Here is a 24,871-nt window from a genome sequence, read left to right as displayed (position 1 = left end):
TTAATTGTATCTGAAAGAAATATTTATTAATCTTTCCTGGTTTACAGTATAATGTTATAAATACACTTTTTTTGTTGTGTACTAGTTAGGCCTTTGTGAAAAGAAGCATGTTATCTTAAAAGCAAAAGCTAAAAAACAGAATATTAATGAAATAAAAGGCTATTTTAGTGTACTTGAAGAGCACACTTTTATGACCGTTTTTTTAACACACTTGAGTACAGTTTATGAAAGTGCACATTATACTAATGCAACATTTTATTTATCAAAATGTTATTTTAAAGTACAATTTAAATCAATGTGTTTATAATTTTTTGTTGTGCTTTAAATAAGTAAACGTATTGTGTGTACATGCAGTATGTTGGTATTACATTTAGATTATAGTTTATATTATAAATGTATTATATTTAATATATGTAAATTACAATGTGCACTTATATACATGATGTAAATAGATATGACATTAAATTATATTGTTGTTTACCATAAATGTTTGTCAATACATTTGGTGGTATACTTTAAACATAAAATTATGTTATGTTTTAAAATATGCTAAAGTGCACTTCTTTTTAACAAGGGGATAAGCTGATAATTATTATTGAATAAAATTATGTTATCACTATTGGCAGAATTTCATCATCAGTGCATCCCTGGTATGGATGACATTTAGAGCATCTCCAGTTTTTATTTTTACTTAGTGAGTTATGGTTTGTGTATCATGTTTTTGGAACCTCTGAACTGCTTATTCGGGTTAATATTTTGTAGGACTATTTATCTAGGACCTGTCTCAGAAAATTGGGTGTGTTTTGACTAAGTATACTGTAGTGTATTATGGGTGCCTCATTCTTGACAGGCTTGTTTAATGCATGAAAACTACTTGTGTGTCTTTTTGACTGTCTTTTGCTAGTAGCACTCATGCAGTCTCTCATAGGGCTGTGTGCATGGTTTCCACTACACTAATGCGTAGTAACTAGGGGGTATAGGTCAGTTGTCATTTGTTGTATATAAACGCAATAAAGTCAACTGCTGCACAGTTTCATTAATATTACTATGAATTTGATATAAACACATGGTCTGCTGGTTAAACCTCACACACATTTGTTAAATGTCATCATTTAAACAATGACATCACCTTTCGGCACATGAAATACTAACTGCGCTCAGGCACTACCAATTATGGCTTTTGAAATGAGGTGTGTGTGTGTGTGTACAGGAAGGAAACTTAACCTTGGGATCCCCTCCTTCACACACTCTCAGATGTTTTTGCTAATGTTCTCTTCGTTGATATCTTTAGTTGTGAAAGCACCTCCCTGTGTTTAGTTAGGGTACTACAACAACAAATGTAGCATTGAGTGTAATGTAAAGTCATGCTAGTTGTGTAATAAAGCATTAGCTTTAACAGAACTCTTTTTCTCTCAGATCTGTCGAAGAATCGCTTGATTGACATCCCGTCAGATGTGTGTCATCTGGTCTCTTTGGAAACGCTGAACCTTTATCACAACTGCATCAAAAGCATTCCTGATACAATCATAAGCCTTCAGTCCCTGACCTGCTTAAACATCAGGTGAGCATCACACTAACACATACACACATTCACAGAGAGATGAATTACATTGTGTTGTGTCTCTAGGCTCATAATGCATTAACATAATATTGTGGAAACCGTCAGAATGTGTTAGTATGCTTAGAATAGCATTCTACTACTAGCATACTACTAATATTTCTGCAGTGAGCAGTATGTATGCTGCCAATTTTCTGTGTGTATTACCCAAGTAATTCTTTACTACATTTGCCATATTATGCAGTTTACAATCAGAGCACATTGTGTGCTACAGTGCAGTATGATACATTTGTTTCCAGTTTGATAAACTGAACTGTGATTAAACCTCTGCAATGTTTACAATCTCCCTGATGACTCAATATTTTAGTATACTGACAAAAATGAAGGAATTTTCCATAAATTGGATTAAAAATGCAGAATAGACATACTTACTCCCAAGGTGAAAAATAAAACACCACTTACTCAATTAAGGGTCCAACATAAATTAAAATAAAATGAATTAATTAAACATATAAGTTGTCAAGAATTTCACATATTACTGTTTGAAATGCAATTAATTAGTGCATATTGTCTATTGTTTCAAATACTGTATTTGAAAACAGGATAGACAATAGGAATATATATTGCACGTTATGTGTTATACTACAGTTACAAAATGTAGTCAATGTTTTTTGAAGATATTAATAAAGATGCATTAAAATAATCAAAATGTATAATTCTACAAAATATATACATTCCAAATAAATGCCATTCTCTTGACCTTTTTATTCATCAAATAATCCTGTAAAATATCAAGCAGCACAGCTGTTTTAAACATTGATAATAATAAATGTTTCTTGAGCAGCAAATCAGCATATGAGAATGATTTTCGAAGGATCATGTGACTTTGAAGACTGGAGCAATGGCTGCTGAGAATGATGCTTTGCCATCACAGGAATAATTATATTTTGTAAATCTATATATTTTTCAAATGGGAAACAGTTATTTTAAAGTGTTATGATATACAGAATATTTCTGGTTTTATTGTATTTTTTAAAAAAAATAGATACTTTCAGAAACATTAAAAAAAAATGAATGGTACTGGAATTATTATGCTAGTATTCTTTTCCAAACAACATATAGGATTGCATGTTTGTGCATCAGCAGACCTAACCTAATGTGGTATTAAAATATTTTATTTGCATATGTGTTTTGAATGAGACTGTGAGAAAGAGACTGCCTATTTTTAAAACCAACTAGTTAGTGGGTGGTCCACCAGACCCGACAATGTGGTCTTTAGGTTGCTTCTAAAGATGTGTGGTTTAATATTTATGATAATTAAAATAACTGAATGGTATTGTTACATAATTTGCTTTTAGATGCATATACAGTCCAAGAGGAAAATTAAAGTGCAAAACATATAACATAAAAAATTCAAGTGAACTAAATAAACATGTTTTTTTCCCCTCTGGTTGTCCTTACTGCTTCTGTTAAATTTAAATACATCCACACACACACACACAAACACACACACACAGACTCTCCCTCCGTTTGGGTTTTCTCTCTCTAACCAAATGTCTCCTGCAGAAGGCCTGATATTCACACTGAGTTAATTAGCGATGGAATTTGTTTTGTAAGAAGTTAATGAAGCACTAAGCTCTTAACGCTTGAGAAGAGTGAACATAAACTGGAGATGGAAAATCAAGCAGAAAAACCAAGTGAGATCATGAAAAATGGATGAAAGATCATCAGAATATGAAATCGAAAAGAGACTGACTTGCACACAGATTTATATGTTTTTCCTCTAGTTCAGCACACACACAGACAGTTGAACAATTGTATATTTGTCTGTCATCCTGTAGTCATAACAGGCAAAGTATGTATAGCTATTACTTCTCATGAACAACTCCCTGAAGTCAGTCTTTTTCCTGTTTAATGTCATATAGACAGAAATGATGAAGTGTTACAGGACGGCTAAGGCACACACATGACCGAGGAAAACAGATTATTTATTATTTATATTTGAATATCAGTCCTTTATCAGTCTTCAATGCCATAATTGAAGTGTTGTGTAATGATTTAATTCTATTAATAATGTATATGTGTGTATACTCTGCTTATATTTTTATATTTTACTGTTACTTATTATAATAATATAACAATAATTTGGAAATTGTAATTATTTAGATAAGGTATAAACTTCAACATCCAAACAAAAAGAGACAACAGTACGTTGAATTTAAAAGTACAGAAATAAAATAGAAACAAAATAATGTAAGAAATGCCCTCATAAAGGTAATCATCATAAAAGATTGAAGACAAATCAAAAGATTGTGGTTACAGCACAAATGCATTAAAGAAAGAAAATGAAAAATGACAAAAATATGACATTAAGTAATGTAATACAGGCTTCCAGATTTTTACAAATAAATCAAATTTGTCATTATTGATATCTTATCAGATGTAATATATCATTTCATATGATGATTATTATAATCATTATTAATAAGTTCTCTGTATGTACAGTAAAATGTTCACTAACTCATTTAAATAAATTCTTTGTATTTATGCGTCTTATTTTCTAATAAATGCTGTGATTGACCAATCAGAATGAAGTTTTCCAGATGCATGCTTCTGCTTGAGGAGTAGCATTAAGAAAGATGTTGTAACATGTTTTGTTTAAACGATGCGGTGCTGTAGCCGGAACCAGCTGTCAGTGCTGCCAGCATGTGTGTGTGGTCTTCCTCTGCGAGTGCTCAACGCCAGCAATAACAAACTCAACGCACTTCCAGAAAGCATTGGCCAGCTCACCAATCTCATGGAGCTGGTAAGTGTGAGCATGTGTGCTGTATATCTGATGTCTGCATATGAATGAGATGTTTGTGATACTTGCTCTGTGTTTTATGAATATATTACCATGTTGACTCACCCTTCCTCAACTTGGCTCATATCTGCTTATATCGAATGTACTGCTTTTCTCTCTTTCCAGTTTTCTCTGGTAGTTCTTCTCCCTGTATTTTTTCTCCTGCTCCTTTTTTGTAACCATAAATGAGAACATACACAAACCAGGTTTTGTAGGTTTATGCCATATGGGATGTCATTTAATATAATACAACAAGCACTTAGTTAGAGTGAGTGTAATGAAAGGTTTGTGCAGAAGCTTGTGTTTGAGAAGAAGGTAAACATGTAACTCTAAACTCTTCCTCTATATTTGTCCCATAAGGATGTAAGCTGTAATGAAATCACAGCTCTTCCACGCCACACTGGCCAACTCAAAGCTCTGAGGGAACTCAACGTGCACCGAAACCTTCTCTGTGTCCTTCCAGAGGGTGAGTGTGTGTGTGTGTGTTTGCATCCCTCACACACCGCTACACCCTTCTTATCTCTGCTGAAATGATTTCAGCTTCTCTGACAAGTTCACCTCGATAACTACTCATCACATTACCAATAAAAACTTCCTCTGGTAGCTCCACAGCTACAGGAAATCTAGCCCTTGTTTGACCTCTGCTCCACCAACCAACCTCCTTATTCAGACCCTCGCTGCGTCATGTATTGAAAGTGAGGATAGTTCACCCAAAATTAAAAGTCTGTCATCATTTACTCTCCCTCATGTCATTTTAAACCCATAAGATTTTCATTCATCTTCAAAACACAAATGAAGACACTATTAATGAAATCTGTCAGGAACTTCTACAAGAAACCGTGAGGTTTGTTTTCACTTCATATGAAGTAATTTTACCGTTGTACTTTTTAATGCGTGAAAGTTTTAGTGGAGACAAAGAAACCTCATGTTTCAATAAAAATATCTTCATTTGTGTTTGGAGGATGAAAGAAAGTTGCACATGTTTGGAATGACATGAAGTGGACACATGTTTTGTTTAAACTATCTAATTATTTTGCTAAAAGTAGTATTGAACTCTAATTTGCCCAGTCTGGCCATCCACTACACAACACTACAACATCCACTACATATTGCAAAAAAGCCAAATAAAACCCTCAGCCTCATGTTGTACTTATATAAACGTATAAACTAACATTAACAACACTCTGGTAAGTTGTTCTGAGTAAAAGCAAACTGCCAAGAACATAAAGTGTGGGTGTGTTCCTTTAAATAACAGTGAGAAAACGTTTAGTGTTCTTAGTGCTAAAATGATTTTGTGAGCCAAGCATTGTCTGAAACATGTGACTGGAGTTATATCAACATCTTACTTTGGCAAAAAAAAAAAAAGTCTGTTGCTGTTTGCAGCTCAACTAATTATTCCGCTAAATTATGCTGGCAGGCTATGAAAAATAGGATTTGTAATGGTCCCTCCATGCACACTGTGCCAAAATGACCTCATGGAGCTGAAGCATTAATATAGATTGCCTGAGAGATCTGCTGATAATTTAGATTTTCAACTTTGATTAATTGCTTTCTTTTCTGTCTTTTAGTTACCAGTACCAGTAAATAACATTTATAAATGACTGTCGAAATCCAACAAGTACCCTTTTTAAAATAAGAAATCTATTTTTATGTAGCTGATATGTTTGGTTTTTTTCTTGATTTAAGATGATATAAACTGATGTAAACATTTTAGTATTGAGCTTCCAAATGCGGAATGTCTCCTCTTTGCTTTTCAAGAGCTGTTGTGTGTGTTTTACTGTTGTTTTTTTATTTTGGCAGCCCTCTCTGCCCCCTTGTTGCGAAATGTATTCACTTAATTCTCTAATGCTAAATAATTCTCTGTGTGTGTGTGTGTGTGTGTGTGTGTGTTTTAGATTTGGCAGATTTACCCCTGGTCAAGTTTGATTTCTCCTGTAATAAGGTTTCTACTATTCCTGTCTGTTATCGAAAAATGACCCAGCTCCAATCACTACAGCTGGAGAACAATCCACTTCAGAGTCCTCCGGCACAGGTAACACACATACACTCACACAATGTATTCTTCAGTTCTCTCACAACTGCTTCTGACATTATTTTTGCTGCTTTCAGATATGCATGAAGGGCAAGATTCATATATTTAAATACCTCACCATGGAGGCATGTCGTAGTGACAAGATGGCTGATGCCCTGTACCTTCCTGTTACAGACCGCCTCAGCTTGACACGACCCACGAATGGGAGGTCAGTGTTTCATGATTATCAAGTAGACTGAATTAAATTGTGATATGGTGATTTTAAATAAAAAAAGGTGTGTGTGTGTATATATATATATATATATATATATATATATATATATATATATATATATATATATATATATATATATATATATATATATATATATATATATATATATATGTATGTATGTATGTGTATATATATATATATATATATATATATATGTGTATATGTATGTGTATATATATATATATATGTGTATATGTATGTGTATATATATATATATATATGTGTATATGTATGTGTATATATATATATATATATATATATATATATATATATATATATATATATATATATATATATATACAGTGATGTCAATAAGTATTTGATCACCCTGTGATTTTGCAAGTTCTCTTACTTAGAAATCATGGAGGGGTCTACAATTTTCAGCATAGGTGCATTTCCACTGTGAGAGACAGAATCTAAAAATAAAAATCCGGAAATCACATTGTATGATTTTTTAACAATTTATTTGTGAATAAAATATTCATATACACTCATATATACATATACACTCACCTAAAGGATTATTAGGAACACCTGTTCGATTTCTCATTGATGCAATTATCTAATCAACCAATCACATGGCAGTTGCTTCAATGCATTTAGGGGTGTGGTCCTGGTCAAGACAATCTCCTGAACTCCAAACTGAATGTCAGAATGGGAAAGAAAGGTGATTTAAGCAATTTTGAGCGTGGCATGGTTGTTGGTGCCAGACGGGCCGGTCTGAGTATTTCACAATCTGCTCAGTTACTGGGATTTTCACGCACAACCATTTCTAGGGTTTACAAAGAATGGTGTGAAAAGGGAAAAACATCCAGTATGCGGCAGTCCTGTGGGCGAAAATGCCTTGTTGATGCTAGAGGTCAGAGGAGAATGGGCCGACTGATTCAAGCTGATAGAAGAGCAACTTTGACTGAAATAACCACTCGTTACAACCGAGGTATGCAGCAAAGCATTTGTGAAGCCACAACACGCACAACCTTGAGGCGGATGGGCTACAACAGCAGAAGACCCCACCGGGTACCACTCATCTCCACTACAAATAGGAAAAAGAGGCTACAATTTGCACGAGCTCACCAAAATTGGACGGTTGAAGACTGGAAAAATGTTGCCTGGTCTGATGAGTCTCGATTTCTGTTGAGACATTCAGATGGTAGAGTCAGAATTTGGCGTAAACAGAATGAGAACATGGATCCATCATGCCTTGTTACCACTGTGCAGGCTGGTGGTGGTGGTGTAATGGTGTGGGGGATGTTTTCTTGGCACACTTTAGGCCCCTTAGTGCAAATTGGGCATCGTTAAATGCCACGGCCTACCTGAGCATTGTTTCTGACCATGTCCATCCCTTTATGACCACCATGTACCCATCCTCTGATGGCTACTTCCAGCAGGATAATGCACCATGTCACAAAGCTCGAATCATTTCAAATTGGTTTCTTGAACATGACAATGAGTTCACTGTACTAAAATGGCCCCCACAGTCACCAGATCTCAACCCAATAGAGCATCTTTGGGATGTGGTGGAACGGGAGCTTCGTGCCCTGGATGTGCATCCCACAAATCTCCATCAACTGCAAGATGCTATCCTATCAATATGGGCCAACATTTCTAAAGAATGCTTTCAGCACCTTGTTGAATCAATGCCACGTAGAATTAAGGCAGTTCTGAAGGCGAAAGGGGGTCAAACACAGTATTAGTATGGTGTTCCTAATAATCTTTTAGGTGAGTGTATATATATATATATATATATATATATATATATATATATATATATATATATATATATATATATAATAGTTTATAGTTATTATAAATTCAAAAGTTAAAGTGCAGTTTTCCTCAAAGCAAGAAGTGGACTAAAAAGGGATTTGAATCCAAAGTCATAACCAATGTCCTTTCATTCTTTTAGTCTTGATATTTAAACAGCAGCCATATGCTATATTAAATCTGTATATAATATGAATATTTGTCAAAATAATCGATTATATAAATTTTTAAACCAAGTCGTGCACCTCTAAATGGGTGTATAAAAAGATCTGAATGTAGATTACAGTGTGGAATCTCAAAAAAATCCAGGTCGTGTGTGTATGTGTGTTGCCTGTCATTATCATCCTTATCTCAGGAGAATCCTTTTAATAGACTGCAGGGGGTCACTTTTCTGAGGGAGAGAGAGAGAGAGAGAGAGAGAGACTGGAAGATTTCTTTTTCTTTCTCATATGAGAGACATAGGCGGCTTCTCTCTCTCTTTTCTGTCCTATGCGACCCTTGTTAACTTCTAAGCACCTTTTTCCTTCTGTCTCAGCACTGAGGACATTGATCAGCACAAAAAACTTGACTGTGACTCTGGGGTGGGCAGTGACAACGGAGACAAACGCCTTTCTGCTACAGAGGTCAGTCTGTGTGTGTGTGTGTGTGTGTGTGTGTGTGTGTGTGTGGAAAAAGCCTGACCATCTGGTCTATGTGCTTTGCATATTTGCATGTCTAATTTCATGTATCTGCTATATAGTGTTTTCATCAGTGTTGTAAATTTAAAATGATAGCATTATTAAAGACACATGTTATGTTAGTTTGCTTATGCCTTAGCTGCAATAAAACAGTAGTAGGATTGAGATTATATGCTTTAGGGACAAAGGTTCTGATAGCTGGTATCTGACAGTTATCATGTACTGTAGTATAGAGTGTTACTGTTAAATCAGTTGTAGTTGAAATACACTGTCCTAACATCGAGACAGGACAGTAAAGTTAAGAGTTATGCTGGGTAGCCCCGCCCATAGTGAATTCACATTGGTCCAAAATCCCGCTCAGAATAACTGTATGTTAAACATTAACTATGCTCTGATTGGCTGTTATTGCACAGTGTTGCAGAGCATTTTCAATTTCTGTGTGAACAGATAAATTACTTGACGCTGGAAATGTATTGTGACGTGCTTGGTTTAGACACAATGACGCTGATAACAATAGTAGTAATAATGATAAAACTATTTTTATATAAATTTTATAAAACGTTTTTTATAAAATATAGTTTAAAGGTTGCTTCTCATGGTGCTTTACAGAGTAAATAGAATAACAATAATAGAACATCAATATGCATCAATATAAATACAAATCAATACTTTTAAGCTATAAATGATACATGATAGATTCATACATAGATATGAAAATAAATGTCAGATTAAGACTATAAAAAATAATTTTAAGGCTGAACTATTAGTGATAGTGTCCTATGCTATTTTTTCAGTTAAATGTTTGGTAGACAATGTCGTCTTCTCGCTTTTTCATGAAGAATCTCTCAAGTCAGGAAGTTCCAGATGCCAAAATCAGACTTTATTGCTCAAGACAACTAAGACGAGAATTCTTGCAGAACATCCAACAATCTCACTTGCAACTCACATTTTTATATAGTATTAAACAATGATCTCATCGTCACATTTTACTTTTCTTTTTGAAATTCTCCCAGTATTCCCGCCACAGTTTTTTCAATACTCTGCTAACTTTTACCTAATTGTGGCATTATATGAGCTGGTTTATGTTTTTGCTGCTTTTAACTATAATTCCTTCATACAATTAGAGATACTAATTGACTGTAGTACATGTATAACAGGGCTCCAGACAAAAAAATCGAGTAAGGAGCCACTGGCTCCTATAAAAGAAAAACTTAGGCGCCAAATTATTTTTTTAGGTGCCACAGAATAAAAGTGGTTTATTTTATTATTATCATTTTATTTTTCCCCCCTATTTTAACATTTCAATAATTTTGTCATGTGTTTATGTCTTATCTTTTCTAGGCTTTATCAGCATTTTAATCCATCTTGTAGATGATCAGGTCGACCGGGGGACTAAGGTTCACTTAAAGTGTGAATTAAATGTCTTTTACAACTTGAAATATACAGTCACAAATAATTGTTCGTTACACAGAATCTGTACCAATATCATGGACCATAAGCATCACTTGGCAACTGAGTGCAGTGCATCCTATAAATGTTGTCACGTCTTTCACACATTCAGTCTGTTTTTCTTCATTAGTAAAATGCATATAGAAGGAGTTGAATCATGTACAACAGAATAAGTAAAAATATTAATATGCAACAGCGCATAAATATAGCAAAATGCTCCTCTTTATAGTTATTTTTCTAGCTGACTGATGAGTTTATGGACACTGAGTGGTTATTCAGAGGTAAATGTATTACAATGCAATGTTTACAAGCTTTATACATTTCCTCAGTTTGAAACACTGAATGAGCTTTTACATAAAACATTTCAGTACTATAGGCTTTCTTATTGCCTACCTTTTGATCATGTTAATTTCATACTATAGTAGTAAATCGAAATATATAATGGGTTCACTTGCTGCTTTAACTGAGGTGCTAAAGAGATCTCGCCTGAGCATCAAGTGCGATACTCTCCGCTCGCGCGATCCGGACGCATACACGGACCGTGTGGACGCGGGGTACTGGTGTTTATATTACCGAAAGTGTGCGCTTGTGGTCCGCATTAAAGAGCACCCAAACCACATCATTTGAATTTCGTAGCATTTTAAAGCTGATACTTTGTTTATTAAAAAGTAAGACAGCACAAAGCTTTTTGCGATTACTGGATGGCAAGTGCGCTTCAAATAACAGGAAGTCCATGCATTAACAGAACACAGCATATAGACTAAGATCTCGATAAGAAGAAGCCATATTAGTAATGATTATAAATGAGAATTGTTGACGATATTGCCAGTATCCACAGAGCTGACAGCTTTACCTGTTGAAGTTTGTTCAAGTTGTGCACGAAATAGACACGGCTTTTCTGCACTTGCACTTTGGGGCTGTTTATACCTGGTCACTTCATGCATTTTTTCCTGATCGGATAGCTATCTGATCCTGAAAAGACCAGGTGTAAATGCCGTCCGAAACGCATTCGAGACGGATATAAATCCAATCGCTCGAACCACTTCAGGAGGTGGTCTGGGCGAAACTGGACAAGTGTAAATGCATCTGGTTGTTGAAACCACATATGGTCATTTTACTCCTCCCATAATATTAAAATAATAGACGTGTGAGAGCATTTTATAGGCTATATGGCATGTTATAGTCAGATATGACAGCGCAATGCAACAAGCATCACCGCGGATGAGTAGCGGAGTATTTCTTCAGCAAGCGACGCGCAAACTGAATGAACCTGAAAGTAAGTCGCAGACGCTCAACACACAATCTTCTTCATTAAAAGTAGCGAGACTAGCCTATCTTTCCAGTGCTGATGCCGCGCGCTCTCTTGTTGCGGTCTCTGATATTGAAATTAGCTGATAATTAATAAAATTATCCATTGCTTTCATTGACGTGAACTCCGTTATATTTGCATATGAAGCGGGAATTGAAGAACGGATTTATATACGTTTTGCGAAGACACATTTATGTGGCCAAGTGTAAATGGGGAAACGTTTTAACAAATCATATAGATATCCGATCAGAGAAAATGCATGAAGTGACCAGGTGTAAACAGGCCCTTTCAGGTCTCTCTCACTGCGTTCAGCAGACTGTGTGCGGCAGAGACGAGGACTGTTTGAAACTCTTTTCCAGTAAAACTTTGATGCGCATCGTCTTATGTAAGTTTAATACGTGAACATAACAAAAGATGTGAGCGCAAAACAATCGGGAAAATGTCCTTTCATGCAAATTATATATAGTCGCCAGTGGCGACCTCAGCAAAAACTTCACTCGCAAATTAATATTTTTGGTCGCAATTGCGACCATTTCAGTCACAGTTTGGAGCCCTGTATAATCAAAGCTGTTTGAAACTGACACCATATTGAATCCTTATAAAAATATACCATCACAATTCTAGCACAATTACTTTAATCTTATAAACTATACAATTTTAAACAATGTATAGTGTATTTTTTAGTGTTTGTCTAGGTGGTGTTTTAGATGTGGTGTGTTTTTGTGTTCTAGCCATCAGATGAAGACAGTCTCAGCTTGAATGTGCCCATGACCAACATCACAGAGGAGGAGGGCTTGAGCAAAGACGACTCCAGTGAACACATCAGCGCTCTGACAGGTGCTGCTCACACGCGCAAACATGCCCTCACATGTGTGGACAGGATATTAAAAGCCTGTAGAGAAAAACATCCTCTTACTAGGCTGACACAACAGTAGAGTGATACAGAGAGTGTATGAGACCCAGGTTAAGCCCAGGGGAAGGTCCTGGACAGGAAGTGTGGATACTGGCTGGGAAGTCAGTGTCAGCACATAAGGAGAATTAAGGGAGGAGGAGATGAAAACCGAGAACATTGCAGGAAGAAAGAAAAAGTGTGTCTGTGTGTGTGTGCTATTCTTCAGAGAGTGTGTGTGTGACTGCTAAGCTGATAGGGGGGTCCTTTAGTCTTTAAGCTTTCAATAAGATTTACTTGACATGTCCACTCTGTGTCTGCATGTGTGCATGTGTGCAGTTCATTCTAGAAGAACACTACAGTAATTACAGTAGGTTTCTGTTTGTTTTCAGTTAGAGGAATGCTCCAGGGTTCGAATTAAGTTTATCTACAGCAATTATGGCATAATGTCAGTATTGTTTAGATTTTTTTAAAGCAAAAATTGTGTTACACTTACATTACTAGGTAATTGAAAACAGTTTTGATTTAGATTTAGTGTCAGTGAAAAACTCTTTAGCATGGTCAGTATAATAATTTAGTCATTTTTATGTGTGTGCGTGTCCGGTAGGAGACAGAAGTTCATCGGAATCTCTCAAGGAGCATCTAAGCTATCGAGACTCTACCCTCAGCTCACCGTTCGTCAGCTATATCAAAGTGAGTGTGTTCAAGATTGATCTATTCATGGTCTGTCAGAAGTGTGTTTGTATTGAAAGCTGGAATTTAAGCACAGTGAGGATCAGGCGGTTTTACTCCACCCAGGCTGGTTTAGATCAGTTTCGTGCATATTTTCCAGTCTCGCTTTCTTCTCTTTCATTACACTGTTATCCTTTTGCCAATTAAATGGTGCTGTGCAGAAGCCAGATTAAGTTGTTGTTGTTGTTTTTAAAACTGAACTTGGTGAGCACATTATCCTGCCCTGAACTCTGACGTTAGCAGTTTCTGGTTTAAGACCAGCAGATTTTTGTGGCCAATTCGACACCACATTTTCTGTTTAAATTGTGTGGAATAGTTCCAGATTGGCACCAGGGTCCCCCATTGTCCACAATAATATTCAGAAATTATTTTTCCAGTTGTTTGTAACTTAATGTTATGGATTACTAATATTAAATAAATAAACATACTTACAATTTCTATCTAAAAAAATATTCTAGAGCTTGACATAACTAGAAAAATGTGTATTTGTAAATTGTATAAAAATGCCCATGGAGTTTTATTAATATTTCAATCATTTTGACTTTTCCAGGAAATCACATGAAATTAATCTATCACCAGGTTCTCCAAGACTGTAGGAATCCTGGTTCTTCGGAGACAAAGCATAGTTGTTTTTGTTTAGTCATTTTAATTCTTATTATGAATCATTTAAGTCCTTTTTTGGCCTCATTGAAAACCACTGCTCTAAATGGAAAAGAGGCATGTTTTTTTGCTTTGCAAGATTCATGAGAAATCATCCCGCTTTTCAGAATATTGTGGGAATATCTGATTTGAAACTGGTTAGATCTGTTGTTTGTTTACTTTGTTTGTACTGTTTTTCCTTTTTATTTAATGTTGGCTGTTTCCCATTATAGTTGTAATGTCCTAGTTTGAGCCGCAGCTGGAGTATTTTGAACATCTTTTTTCTTCTCTTTCCTGCCTTTATCTACCCTATTTCCCTTTCATTCCATTCTTTTCTTGTTATATTTTTCATCTGCCTCTCTTGGCAAAGTGCTTTATGTTCCAGTAACTGTTAGGTTGTCTGATAATGTCTCATTGCATCATTGGATTGGCGCAGACAGTGTTTATTTGTGCATTAGCAGTTCCCTTGTGAAGTAACCCACATCTAGAGGGACATTGTGCCTATAAGGCTGTGTGTGTCTGTATTCCCATCTGCGTGTGCGTCACCCTTTCAAACAGTCGGTGGTGAATCGGTTTCATTCAATTCTAGCCAATTAGGCCTTTAGCCTGTTGTCACATGATAGAGTTTGCAGCTGAAGTTGATGTGTGTGTTTGAAGGGTCGAGGTTCGGATTTCGATGAGCCCCTCAGGATAGAGGAAGACAACAACTGGACTTCAGAACAAACGTACGTTTATATCCAGATATGTATCATGTGTATCTCTGTGTTTCTGTCTTTCTTTGAACCCTTGCGATCTTTGAATTTGGTCACTAGTTAAATTATATGTTCTTATATATTTTACTGGGTCCAACAGATCAAAGGTTAACATGATCAATCAGTTAAAGGAAGCAGTGGAGATGCTACAGGATCCTAACAGGTAGTATAACAGTGTTAATGGTGTGTGTCACCAACTATATCATTGTCCAGATCTACTAAATACAACTGTAAGACATGAAGATATGTGAACTGACATTAGTTTATGGTTTTCTGTAAAGCTCAATTGAAACAATGTGTGTTGTGAAAAGTACTATTTAAATTAAATAGATTTAACTTGTTTGTGTTTGTATATAGGGTTAACATGAACTCAACTGGTCTCGCTGGTATTAAGCTCTACCCTGTGGAAATGGTTACAGTAGACGAGTCGCTCAAGTAAGTTACAGCTTCACAGTTTAAATGTTTTACAGTAAATACAAAACAGTAGTAGTAGAAATACATTCAAATGCTGTTTTACATGGTTCAGTTTTCACCAACACCCCATTGTTGTTTTTGTCTTCCTGCAGTGGCCAAGAGAGTACCGAGAGTCAGGCGACACCTAAGGTAAACCGCTGGTACAAGTTAACGTCAGACACATGTACAAGAGGACCTTACTGGTTCCTCTAAGTATACTGTTCATTTCCTTCTTTATAGTGCTGCTGTAGACTGCAGTGTTTCTCTAGAGTTCCTCTGAGATCAGAGGGCTATTGTTGAAGGGTAGACCAGTTTCGCAGTTTCCCAGCGGGATTGTCTTTCACACACCTTAAAGACTGATTATGTGATGTCAGTTATGTGACATCATATTTTACATAGTTTATTATTTCAAAAGGTGCTAGTTTTTCATTCATTCAAGAGCAGCTGCAAAAATCCATTCCCTTCACCTGAACTGCTCAAAATTAAAGACAGTAGCCTCTCTGATTACAAAACACTATTTGGTTTGAAGTACTTACACTACAAAAGTTTGGGGTTGATAAGATTTTGTAAGATTTTAAAAGAAGCATTAAAAATCACCAAGGCTGCATTTAGTTGATAAAAATACAGTAAAACAGTAATATTGTGAAATATTATTACAATTTAAAATCACTGACAAAATTTGACATTAGTCTTCAGTGTCATGTGATTCTTCAGAAATCACTCTAATATGCTAGTTTGGTGCTCAGAAATATTTCTTATTATTATCAGTGCTGCTTAATATTTTTGTAAAAATCATGATACAATTTTTTCAGGATTCTTTGATGAATATAAAGTTCAAAAGAACAGCATTTATTTATTATAAACGTCTTTACTGTCACTTTTGATCAGTTAAATGCATCCCTGCTGAGTAAAAGTATACATTTCTTTAAAAATATATCCTACTGACCCCAATCTTTTGAATGGTGGTGTATGTTGTGCCTTTATTTTGCAGTGGTCTGTTGTGGTAGTTTTTTGTGTTGTCATTTGTGTATGTACTGTAGATGTCTTTGCTGTGTTGTGATGTGATTATTTGGATGATAAGAAAATATTTCCTATTATTAAAACTGTAATTAACCGTAATTAGCCATGCTGTGCAGTAGTTCAGGTTAGCCGTGCAGATTGTGTGTTTTAAGTACATCCAGTTAAACTCCTGGGCTGTTTTTACCAGCGTGATGTGTGCTGTGGTTAGTGTCATAGTTTGATGGTCTTAAGAGCCGTGATTATCATTGAAGGCAGCTCCTGGAGAATGCTGGGAGTTCCAGAGGAAGAGACAGTACATTCTAGAACGGGCCCGGCTCGAGGCCCAGCTCGCTTGTCAACAGTATGCCCTGCACATGGCACAACAGGTAATCTGGCAAACTAGACCTGCCATTCAGCCTATAGATGCATCCTGTTTGACCGGTGAACACTTGGGCAACTTGTGCAAGTCAAGTGGGGACATTGTTATAAAAAATGCAGCTGGTCTCTCAGAAATGATTCATCATTTGGCGTAAGTGTGTTTTTGTCGTTTGTATGCAGTGCACTTTGTACAGAATTGCCCAAACAAATGGTTTAGATGTAGCTGCCACATATGTGCTTTTTGTTTGTGTTGTGGTGATCTCATTCTCATTGTTGTTGTGCTATTGCGAACGTGCAGCTCATTCCTAGCAGACCCACGCAGAATCTGTACGCAAAACTCCAAAGAAAACAACGCAGACTTCCACAGAATTGGAGCCACTGCCATTTACAAGTTCTATATGGCCTCTGCATTTTTGTTCATTAAAATCAATGTGAATTCTCTTGATTTTATTCATCTGGAAGTGACTGAATTATAAAAGGAAGGTGTTCCATACCAGAATGTAAGATACAAGATTGCTAAAAAAAAAAAAAAAAAAAAAAGTGCTGAAATAATTTGTTTGGCTATTGGTAAGCAATTGTAGTTTATAGTTGAAGAGATAAATATAATTTTCTTACCGCTCATGGCATTCCCTCATGGCTTTCTTTCTTCTGTAGGATATAAAAGTAAATATTTTGAGATGTATTTGGCTAGCAGCATTTTACAAAATATCTACTTTTATGTTCTGCAGAAGAAAGCAAGTCATACATGTTTGGAACATGAGGGTGAGTGAATGATGACAGAATGTAAACTATCCCTTTAACGTTGTTTTAAGGGAAAAGCAAGTTATTACATTTTGATTAAAGATTGCAAAGACAAAAATATTATTTATTTGGAATAATGTGCACTGGTGAATCGTTCACAATAACACTACAATTTGAAGTACACTGTTTAGCATTTTACCAGTTCATTCTGCATAATTCCACAGATTTTCCACTGGTTTGTAGATTGAATCTATGCCTTTTTTCACCCAGTATACAGTGTTTGAAATGTATGTTGTGCTGGATCCATTCATGTTTATTAACAGTACTTTTAGTCCATGATATAACCTCCATGACTTCATAAATCTCCATTTTAGATTGAATAGAAATTATATATTTAAAGTAAAAGTAAACTTGGGTTTGAGAATCATATAATTGTCCTTCTACTCTAATGAAAGGGGAAAAACAAACAGAGACTCGAGAAAGAAAGACAAAGAGTCATATGGAAGCAGAGAACAGTGATCCATTGTTTGACTATGTCTAAAGAGATGGTCTGTTAACGTCTTACATCATCTCAAGAATCCCACAGACTTTTTTTCTCACTCTTAGGGTGACGTGATTGGCCAGGAAGGATCAGGTGATAGTTGTGAGAACCAAGTTACCAAGGTAAATCTTTTTTCTGACTCGCAGTTTAATGTTACTGTGGCTTTACATCACTGTAACGTTATGCAACGGAATGTTTTAAAAATGATTCAGTGAACTTATGCTGAATGTGTTTGTCACGAACCAGAGTGAAGACCAAACCCCAGTTTCCAGCCCCACACTGAGCTCCCCTCCCTTTGGTCTGAAGCCCAGATCAGGTGAGAACCGTGTTGTTTTACTAACACATGGTGCCAATGTGCTTGTTGGCATTTTGATGGTGAGGTTGGCATGGGTGGCGTTGCACTTTAGAGGATGGTGCACATTTTGGGCTCTCTCATTATCATCGCATTTCAGTAGTAAGAGGGTGGAAGTGTTTGTATGTAAAGATCCTTTTGCCTGTGGCCAACACCTGTTATCCTGTCAAGCTCATAAAAACCATATAATATTACAGTCAGGCTTTTTATCCATTCATATTGCTGTTTAACATTACTGTCTTGGCTTCAGGGCCTAAACTGCATCTGGATAGGTTTATAAAAAGCACATGATAACTGAATATGTCCTGTATTTTCTTTACACAGAGATTTAATATTTTCACAAACACCATTCATTATTAATGTATACAGTTAAATAAACACAAAACAGCTTGCTTCATCTGGATGCTGTTTAATTCATGTAGCTGTTTGTTTAGCTGCCTAGAGGCTTCTTGTTGCTTCCCCCTCTAACATCTAAGCTAGCATTTGCATCATTATCTGTGATCTGTTATTCATGTCTAAGATTATCAGCAATACCATGCCCTGAGTCTGACAGTTAACATAAATAATAGTAATTTGTACCAGGTGCATGAACAGCATGCCAACAAACTGGTACTGAAATGCTGCTAACATTGAATTTGTTTTTGTTTTTAATATTTTCTCTTTTGTGTTGTGCTGTATTTACGTGTCATTTTGCTTTGCATATCTTCCTGCTTCCTTCTCTTCCCTTTTATTTATCTGTTTCCCTGAACTGCTGCTCGCTTGCTTGTCTGCTTTTATTACACACACTACTGTTGCTTGGCACCCTCTTATTTTCTGATACCTGAAACTCCTGCCTGTTTCCTGTGGTTTTCCAATGAAAATGATTTGTTTGGCTCCTCCTCCTACTGGCACTATGCTTAATATTGATACCTGCATCTAGCTTCCCCATCTGTGCCGTGCTCGACTCCGCCCTGTCCCCTCCCCCTTACACAGGCCCCGCCCACTGATAGAGGCACGCCCCCTAGCCCAGCTGATGGAGACATGCCAAGCAGTGGTAGGTTTGCTCAATGTATTGTCCTGTGCAGTCCCATGCATTGCAATTAGTCTCTTTTGTGTTTTTTTTTTTTTTTTATTCTTATTTTTTTCTTATTTTATATTTTTAGTGGTGGTTGCTGAGCCTTTGAGTCACTTTCATAGAGATTTGAATAAACCTTTAATAATATGTAATTCATTTTCCACGCTACTGGAACAAGAATAACAACGACTTTTGGGTGTGGACTCTTCTGACTTGGGCCGGTAAGCAAGTGAAGTGAAAGTGAAAGAAAGTGAAAGCAACCACCCAGAACACCCTAGCTACCACATAGCAATGCTTTATGACATCCAAAAAAACCCTTAGCAACTGCTTTGTAACTCCCTACTGCATAGCAACACTCTGGCAACCACCCACAGTACCCTAGCATGATGGCAGCAGATTTTGCTTGGGCAAGCATTACTCTCATTATCCTTAGACAATGTAAACATTTAGTCTGTCCACCTTTTTTTCTTCTTTAATGCTTTAAATTTAAAAATGACACTTGTTTTTCAAAAATGGCTGAATACTTCAGCCTACTGACTGACATTTCCTATTTGGCTGAGAGAAATTTAATATTTTTGAAAGTTCAGATGTGGAAGAAATGAATTAAGAAATAAGTAAGATTCATTAGGAGCCGGAGAAAGCTGAAAAATGAAAGATTTGTCAACATATACTCACCCTCATGTCATTCCAAACCTGTATAAATTTCTTTCTCTTCCGCAAAAAGAAGATCTTTTGAAGAATGTTGATAACCAAACAGTTTTGATGACCATTGACTTCCATTGTATGGACAGAAAAACACACGAGACATTTCTCAAAATATCTGTCATGTTCCACAGAAGAAATAAAGGTTTGGAACAACATGAGGGTGAGTAAAGGATGACAGAATTTACATCTTTGGGTGAACTGTTTCTTTTAGCTTAGTACAAATTTGTCACTCATCATGTGTAGGCAATTGTTTGTGTCTGAAAGTAAGAAAAATGTTTCTGAGGTTTGTGGTGTAGTGTTGCAGGATCTTTTAAAACACATGAGTGAGAGGGGATGTGGTTGAGCTGAAATTTGGGGTGGCCCAGTGGCTTTAAATGGAGCTGTGTGTATTTATAGAGCGGCTATGTTGAAGCATTAGATAATGGCCCCAGAGGGAAAATCAGACCTCCATTTAAGTGGAAATGCTTTCAGAGGATGAAAAACTGCCAGAAGACATCTGTACTTACTCATCGTCTTGCGACAGAGAAAGAGGAGGAGGGAATGATGGACGAGAGAACAGTTCACTAATGAATAGCTCTGTACTAATGGTAGTATTGAAACTTGAACTTGAGTAGTGAACTTATTAAATATTAAAACTTTATTGAATCCAGATGAATCTGGCGCCTTTTTACGGGATCTAAACATAAGTCTGTGAAATGTTTTTAAACATAAAATGTCTACATTTTACTACACTCTTATTGGTAGTTAAAATCAAAATCAGATTAGACAAAAATGCACTTTATGAATGACAGTGTGTTCAGATTCTACAGAGGTTTATTTCTCTCCACAAGAGAAATACTACTAAAACTTGGAGAATTTGTAACTTGCTGTTGGACACCAGAAACTCTCCTCAGTGTGGTTTTTGTTTTGTTTTTTCTGTCTGTGAAGTGCCTTTAAGTGCACTTTTTGTCAATAACTTTCTGGAATACTTGCTGTCTCTTGCACACAATGTAACAGTAAACACGTGAAAGAGTTGGATTAGGATGTGTGCTGCTCTTAGAGTTTAGAGACATTGAGACAGAAAGAAAACTTGAGAGAAAGACACTTCGCTTTCAAGCTGAATTGTTTAATTTGTGTCAAGCTTAAAAAAAATGACTGTTTTCAAACAGCTTTCCCCAAACACAACCCTGGTTTGCTATTGGTGAACAAACAGATAGCCTCGCCCCCAAATTCACATCATTGGTTGAGCCAGTGTTGCTATGCTAGGCTGGCAGGAAAAGGAGAAGGAATGGGAACATGAAAAATACATACTTTTAAGTAATTAAATGTACCCTAAAGCACAGACTTGCCCCAGAAGCATGAAAGGTGACTTTTCAGAGACTGTTTTTCACTGTGATCCAAACACACGCACACACACACACACACACACACACACACACATTTAACTATCTAAACTATGAAAGTTAGCTATTTAGACCTCTTTTGTTTTTATATACTTATAGGTATAAATAATACATCCTAACCCTAACTTTCTTCATTTATACAATTGGGGAACAAAATTAAAGATTTACTTTGATTTTATACTATTTTAACATTTACATCACAGATTTACCTCACTTTTGTGTACAAATTTGTACACACACACTCTCATTTTTTCTAATTCTGTTCAGAGATGTCTAACGTGCGCTTGCTGTTTTACATCAGTGTCCAAGCACGAAACACTGCTCCAGGGCTTTGAACTGAGACAGCATAAAGAGGGAGAAATGTTCTGGAATAAGATCCTTTTGATGTTCCCTACATACTGTCCTCTTTCTTTCATTTCTTCACAGGATGAGAGGTTATGCAACTACAGAAACACACTCAGATGTGTGGAATGAAGCATTGTGTTCTTGTCTTTCTCCGTCTCCCTCTTTCTCTCATGTCTAGTGCTCCCCTTTGTGGGGAAATATCATATAATAAAGGCTATCAGCTGTCACTTAAGGACAGCTTCTCATTTCCCTTAAGAATTCAGGATGTTCATTGTGATGTAAATAGACAATAAAGGCAGCTTGTTATTTAAAAAGTAATAGTAATAGCATTTGATTACGGTTTAATCCTCTTCATGTCAAAATTGACACTGACCTAAAGTTTAGAGTTTTGGGATATCATGATGGATGTGACGTTAAAAGAAAGTGATTAAATGAGAGTGAGTCTTTATGCATGTAAGAGTAAGACAGGAGATAAAATGTGCTCTGTGCAGACTGGTGACGCTTCAGTTGTGTGACAGTGTTTTTCAGGACGCACAAGACTCTGGAATCAGTGGATCCTCAGTTCACCATGAGGAGAAAGATGGAGCAGCTCAGAGAGGAGCTGGAGCTCATAGAGCAACTACGAGAGGTAAGCAAACACACTCACACAGAAGCTATGTAAATTAACTAAACACTTTTCAAACCAAAAAAATCAAAAGAAGAATTTAGTAAAACAATGGATATACTGTTCAAAGCGAAAAAGGGGTTTTGGATCTTTTTAATTGTCAAATGTGTTAAGGGTGGTAGAAATATCCAAATTATTTTAGCTACTATATATACGATTCTCTTTTTTGACTAAAATATTTGTATGAAAATGTTTTATTTATATCCCAATCATGTTGATTTTGCCAGAGTATTGAGAGCAGACTGAAAGTAGTTCTTCCAGAAGATCTGGGCTCTTCTCTCATGGATGGGGTCGTGCTTTGTCATCTAGTTAATCACATTCGGCCACGTTCAGTGGCCAGTATCCATGTACCATCCCCTGCAGTGGTGAGTCATCTCTGAACTATCCACACATTTACACAAACACTATAAACTACCACTCAAAAGTTTGAGGTCAGTTATATTTCGAAATATATTATTTAAATGTTATTTTTAAAAAAGAAGTGTTTGTGCTTACTAAGGCTTTAACAGTAATATTGTCAAATATTATTATTTAAAGTAATTGTAAATTGTATAATTTAAAACAACTTTTCTATTTGAACATATTTTAAAGGGGACATGAAATGCCTCTGTTTTTTATTTTGCACTGTTCTCTGAGGTCCACTTATAATGTTATCTAGATTTTTACAACAAAAAACATCATTTAGAAGTAATAGGCTATTTTCTGTCCTGTTTTGACCCCCCTCATCAGAACGCTCTGTTTGAATGTTTTCGACCTCGAAAACGCTGGAGTAGTGTAAACGATAGGCGTAACCATAGTAAAAGTTATGCGTTTTAAAATGAAAACACACTAGTGTAAACAGGGCCTCAGAAGTAAACACCCACTGCTATGATTGGCTAACAGTTGTGTGTTTGACAGTCTGCGTCCTTCATAGATTGACGCTGCCTTTTGAGTTAAAAATACATAAATACTCAGTACATATCAATCAAACGATATGTGAAAAGATCAAGATCAATTTTGGTTTCTCAGTTAATGAGCCCCTTCATGTGTATTTTATTCATGTAATGGCAAATTACTTTTGATCAGTTTAATGCATCCTTGATGTATAAAAAAAAATAATTTCCTTAAAAAAACATTTGAATGGTAGCGCATGTGTTTGTTAGCCTGAAGTTTAACCTGTTTTGTTTTGTTTGTTTGTTTTTTCTCTTTCTCTCTTTTTTGACATCTGTATATGGATACGTTAAACCTTCAGCCCAAGCTTAGCATGGCTAAATGTCGCAGAAATGTTGAAAACTTTTTGGACGCCTGCAGGAAAATGGGAGTCCCTGAGGTGAATATTTAATTTTTATTTAAAATGCCAAACGAACTAGATCTGTTTCTCAAGGGCCACTGTTTGCACAGTTTTCGCTTTATTTTCGTCTCTTATGTGCAGTCCTAAATTAAAAACATCATTTACTGGTATTTGTGGTCAACAAGAACAATATATCATACTATTGTTATTCTGATCCGGTGAAAGATTCCATTTAAAGCTGATTCTATATTTTTTACATGCTGTAACTAGTGCTTCAGTGAGGTGGACTGCTAATGGGGATTTCCACTGAATGAAACCTGTATGATTAGTTTAAATGAGTTTTTCTGACAATGAAGCTGTGCACACAGGGCTCCTTGAAAACAAATCCAGGTAAAATACATGTTGTTACTTGACTGATTTTGTACATTAGCCACCTCTAATCTGATTGGTTGAAGCAGCTGAGATTGCCTCACACTGATCTGTGATTAGTCACACCCTTGAAAACGTTTTGGAGATATTTCTGCCTTGTTTATCAGCTTCAAGAAACATCTGAACCTTCTCTGGTCAATAAATGTTGGGAAAACTGATCATAGAACAGCATTTAAAGGCACTTTCTTCATATAACCCTACTAGAGCTGCATCATGGTGTTGTATTAAGATGTTATCATCATGGCTTTAGGCTTCATCCATTTCTAGGGCTCCATTCCATCCTGTTAATGGCTATGACCTGCTCTCTGATAAATGTTCATGTTTCCTTGAGCTGTGACAGAGAGAATTGCAGTGTACTGATAAACAGACGACAAACCATAACAGATGAGTGGAATGAATTTCTGTGTAAAAATGTTCATAAAAACCTTTATTTCATCAATTCAGTGTGACAGTTTGCGTAATATATTGTCCAGATAAAGCTAGAAGCAATTACAGCTATCATGCCTATGAAAATCTTTGTATGTCTTAACTAGCAACAATGAGCGCAATGTCCATGTTCCCTTGAAACATGGACGAAGTGTTTGTTGTCGATATGATGCATGTCTTTTTGTGTGCAGGAATCAAGTAAGGGTTGTTGGTCA

The 24,871-nt window shown here is 36.1% G+C and overlaps 1 protein-coding gene across 4 annotated transcripts in view; it reads left to right on the top strand.

Moving 5' to 3' along the window:
- Positions 1-24,871, top strand: part of LOC306876510 (leucine-rich repeat and calponin homology domain-containing protein 1-like) — a 48,732-nt gene that overhangs the window by 16,405 nt on the left and 7,456 nt on the right. Inside the window, exons 2-20 of one of the 4 annotated variants that reach the window (XM_079427755.1) lie at positions 1,417-1,561; positions 4,238-4,364; positions 4,761-4,866; positions 6,296-6,432; positions 6,510-6,640; positions 9,006-9,093; positions 12,637-12,742; positions 13,402-13,487; positions 14,823-14,890; positions 15,018-15,080; positions 15,275-15,352; positions 15,484-15,520; positions 16,642-16,755; positions 18,095-18,151; positions 18,276-18,345; positions 19,301-19,414; positions 22,386-22,495; positions 22,759-22,896; positions 23,763-23,840. In XM_079427755.1, coding sequence (XP_079283881.1) covers positions 1,417-1,561; positions 4,238-4,364; positions 4,761-4,866; positions 6,296-6,432; positions 6,510-6,640; positions 9,006-9,093; positions 12,637-12,742; positions 13,402-13,487; positions 14,823-14,890; positions 15,018-15,080; positions 15,275-15,352; positions 15,484-15,520; positions 16,642-16,755; positions 18,095-18,151; positions 18,276-18,345; positions 19,301-19,414; positions 22,386-22,495; positions 22,759-22,896; positions 23,763-23,840 — 1,853 coding nt within the window. The remainder of the gene's footprint in view (positions 1-1,416; positions 1,562-4,237; positions 4,365-4,760; positions 4,867-6,295; positions 6,433-6,509; positions 6,641-9,005; positions 9,094-12,636; positions 12,743-13,401; positions 13,488-14,822; positions 14,891-15,017; positions 15,081-15,274; positions 15,353-15,483; positions 15,521-16,641; positions 16,756-18,094; positions 18,152-18,275; positions 18,346-19,300; positions 19,415-22,385; positions 22,496-22,758; positions 22,897-23,762; positions 23,841-24,871) is intronic. The other 3 variants (XM_079427756.1, XM_079427757.1, XM_079427758.1) reach the window with 3 other exon arrangements.

Source organism: Barbus barbus (assembly GCF_936440315.1).
Source record: "Barbus barbus genome assembly, chromosome: 10".
NCBI lineage: Eukaryota > Metazoa > Chordata > Actinopteri > Cypriniformes > Cyprinidae > Barbus > Barbus barbus.
The sequence above is the reverse complement of the archived record's forward strand: the minus strand, read 5'-3'. Positions and strand labels throughout refer to the sequence as shown.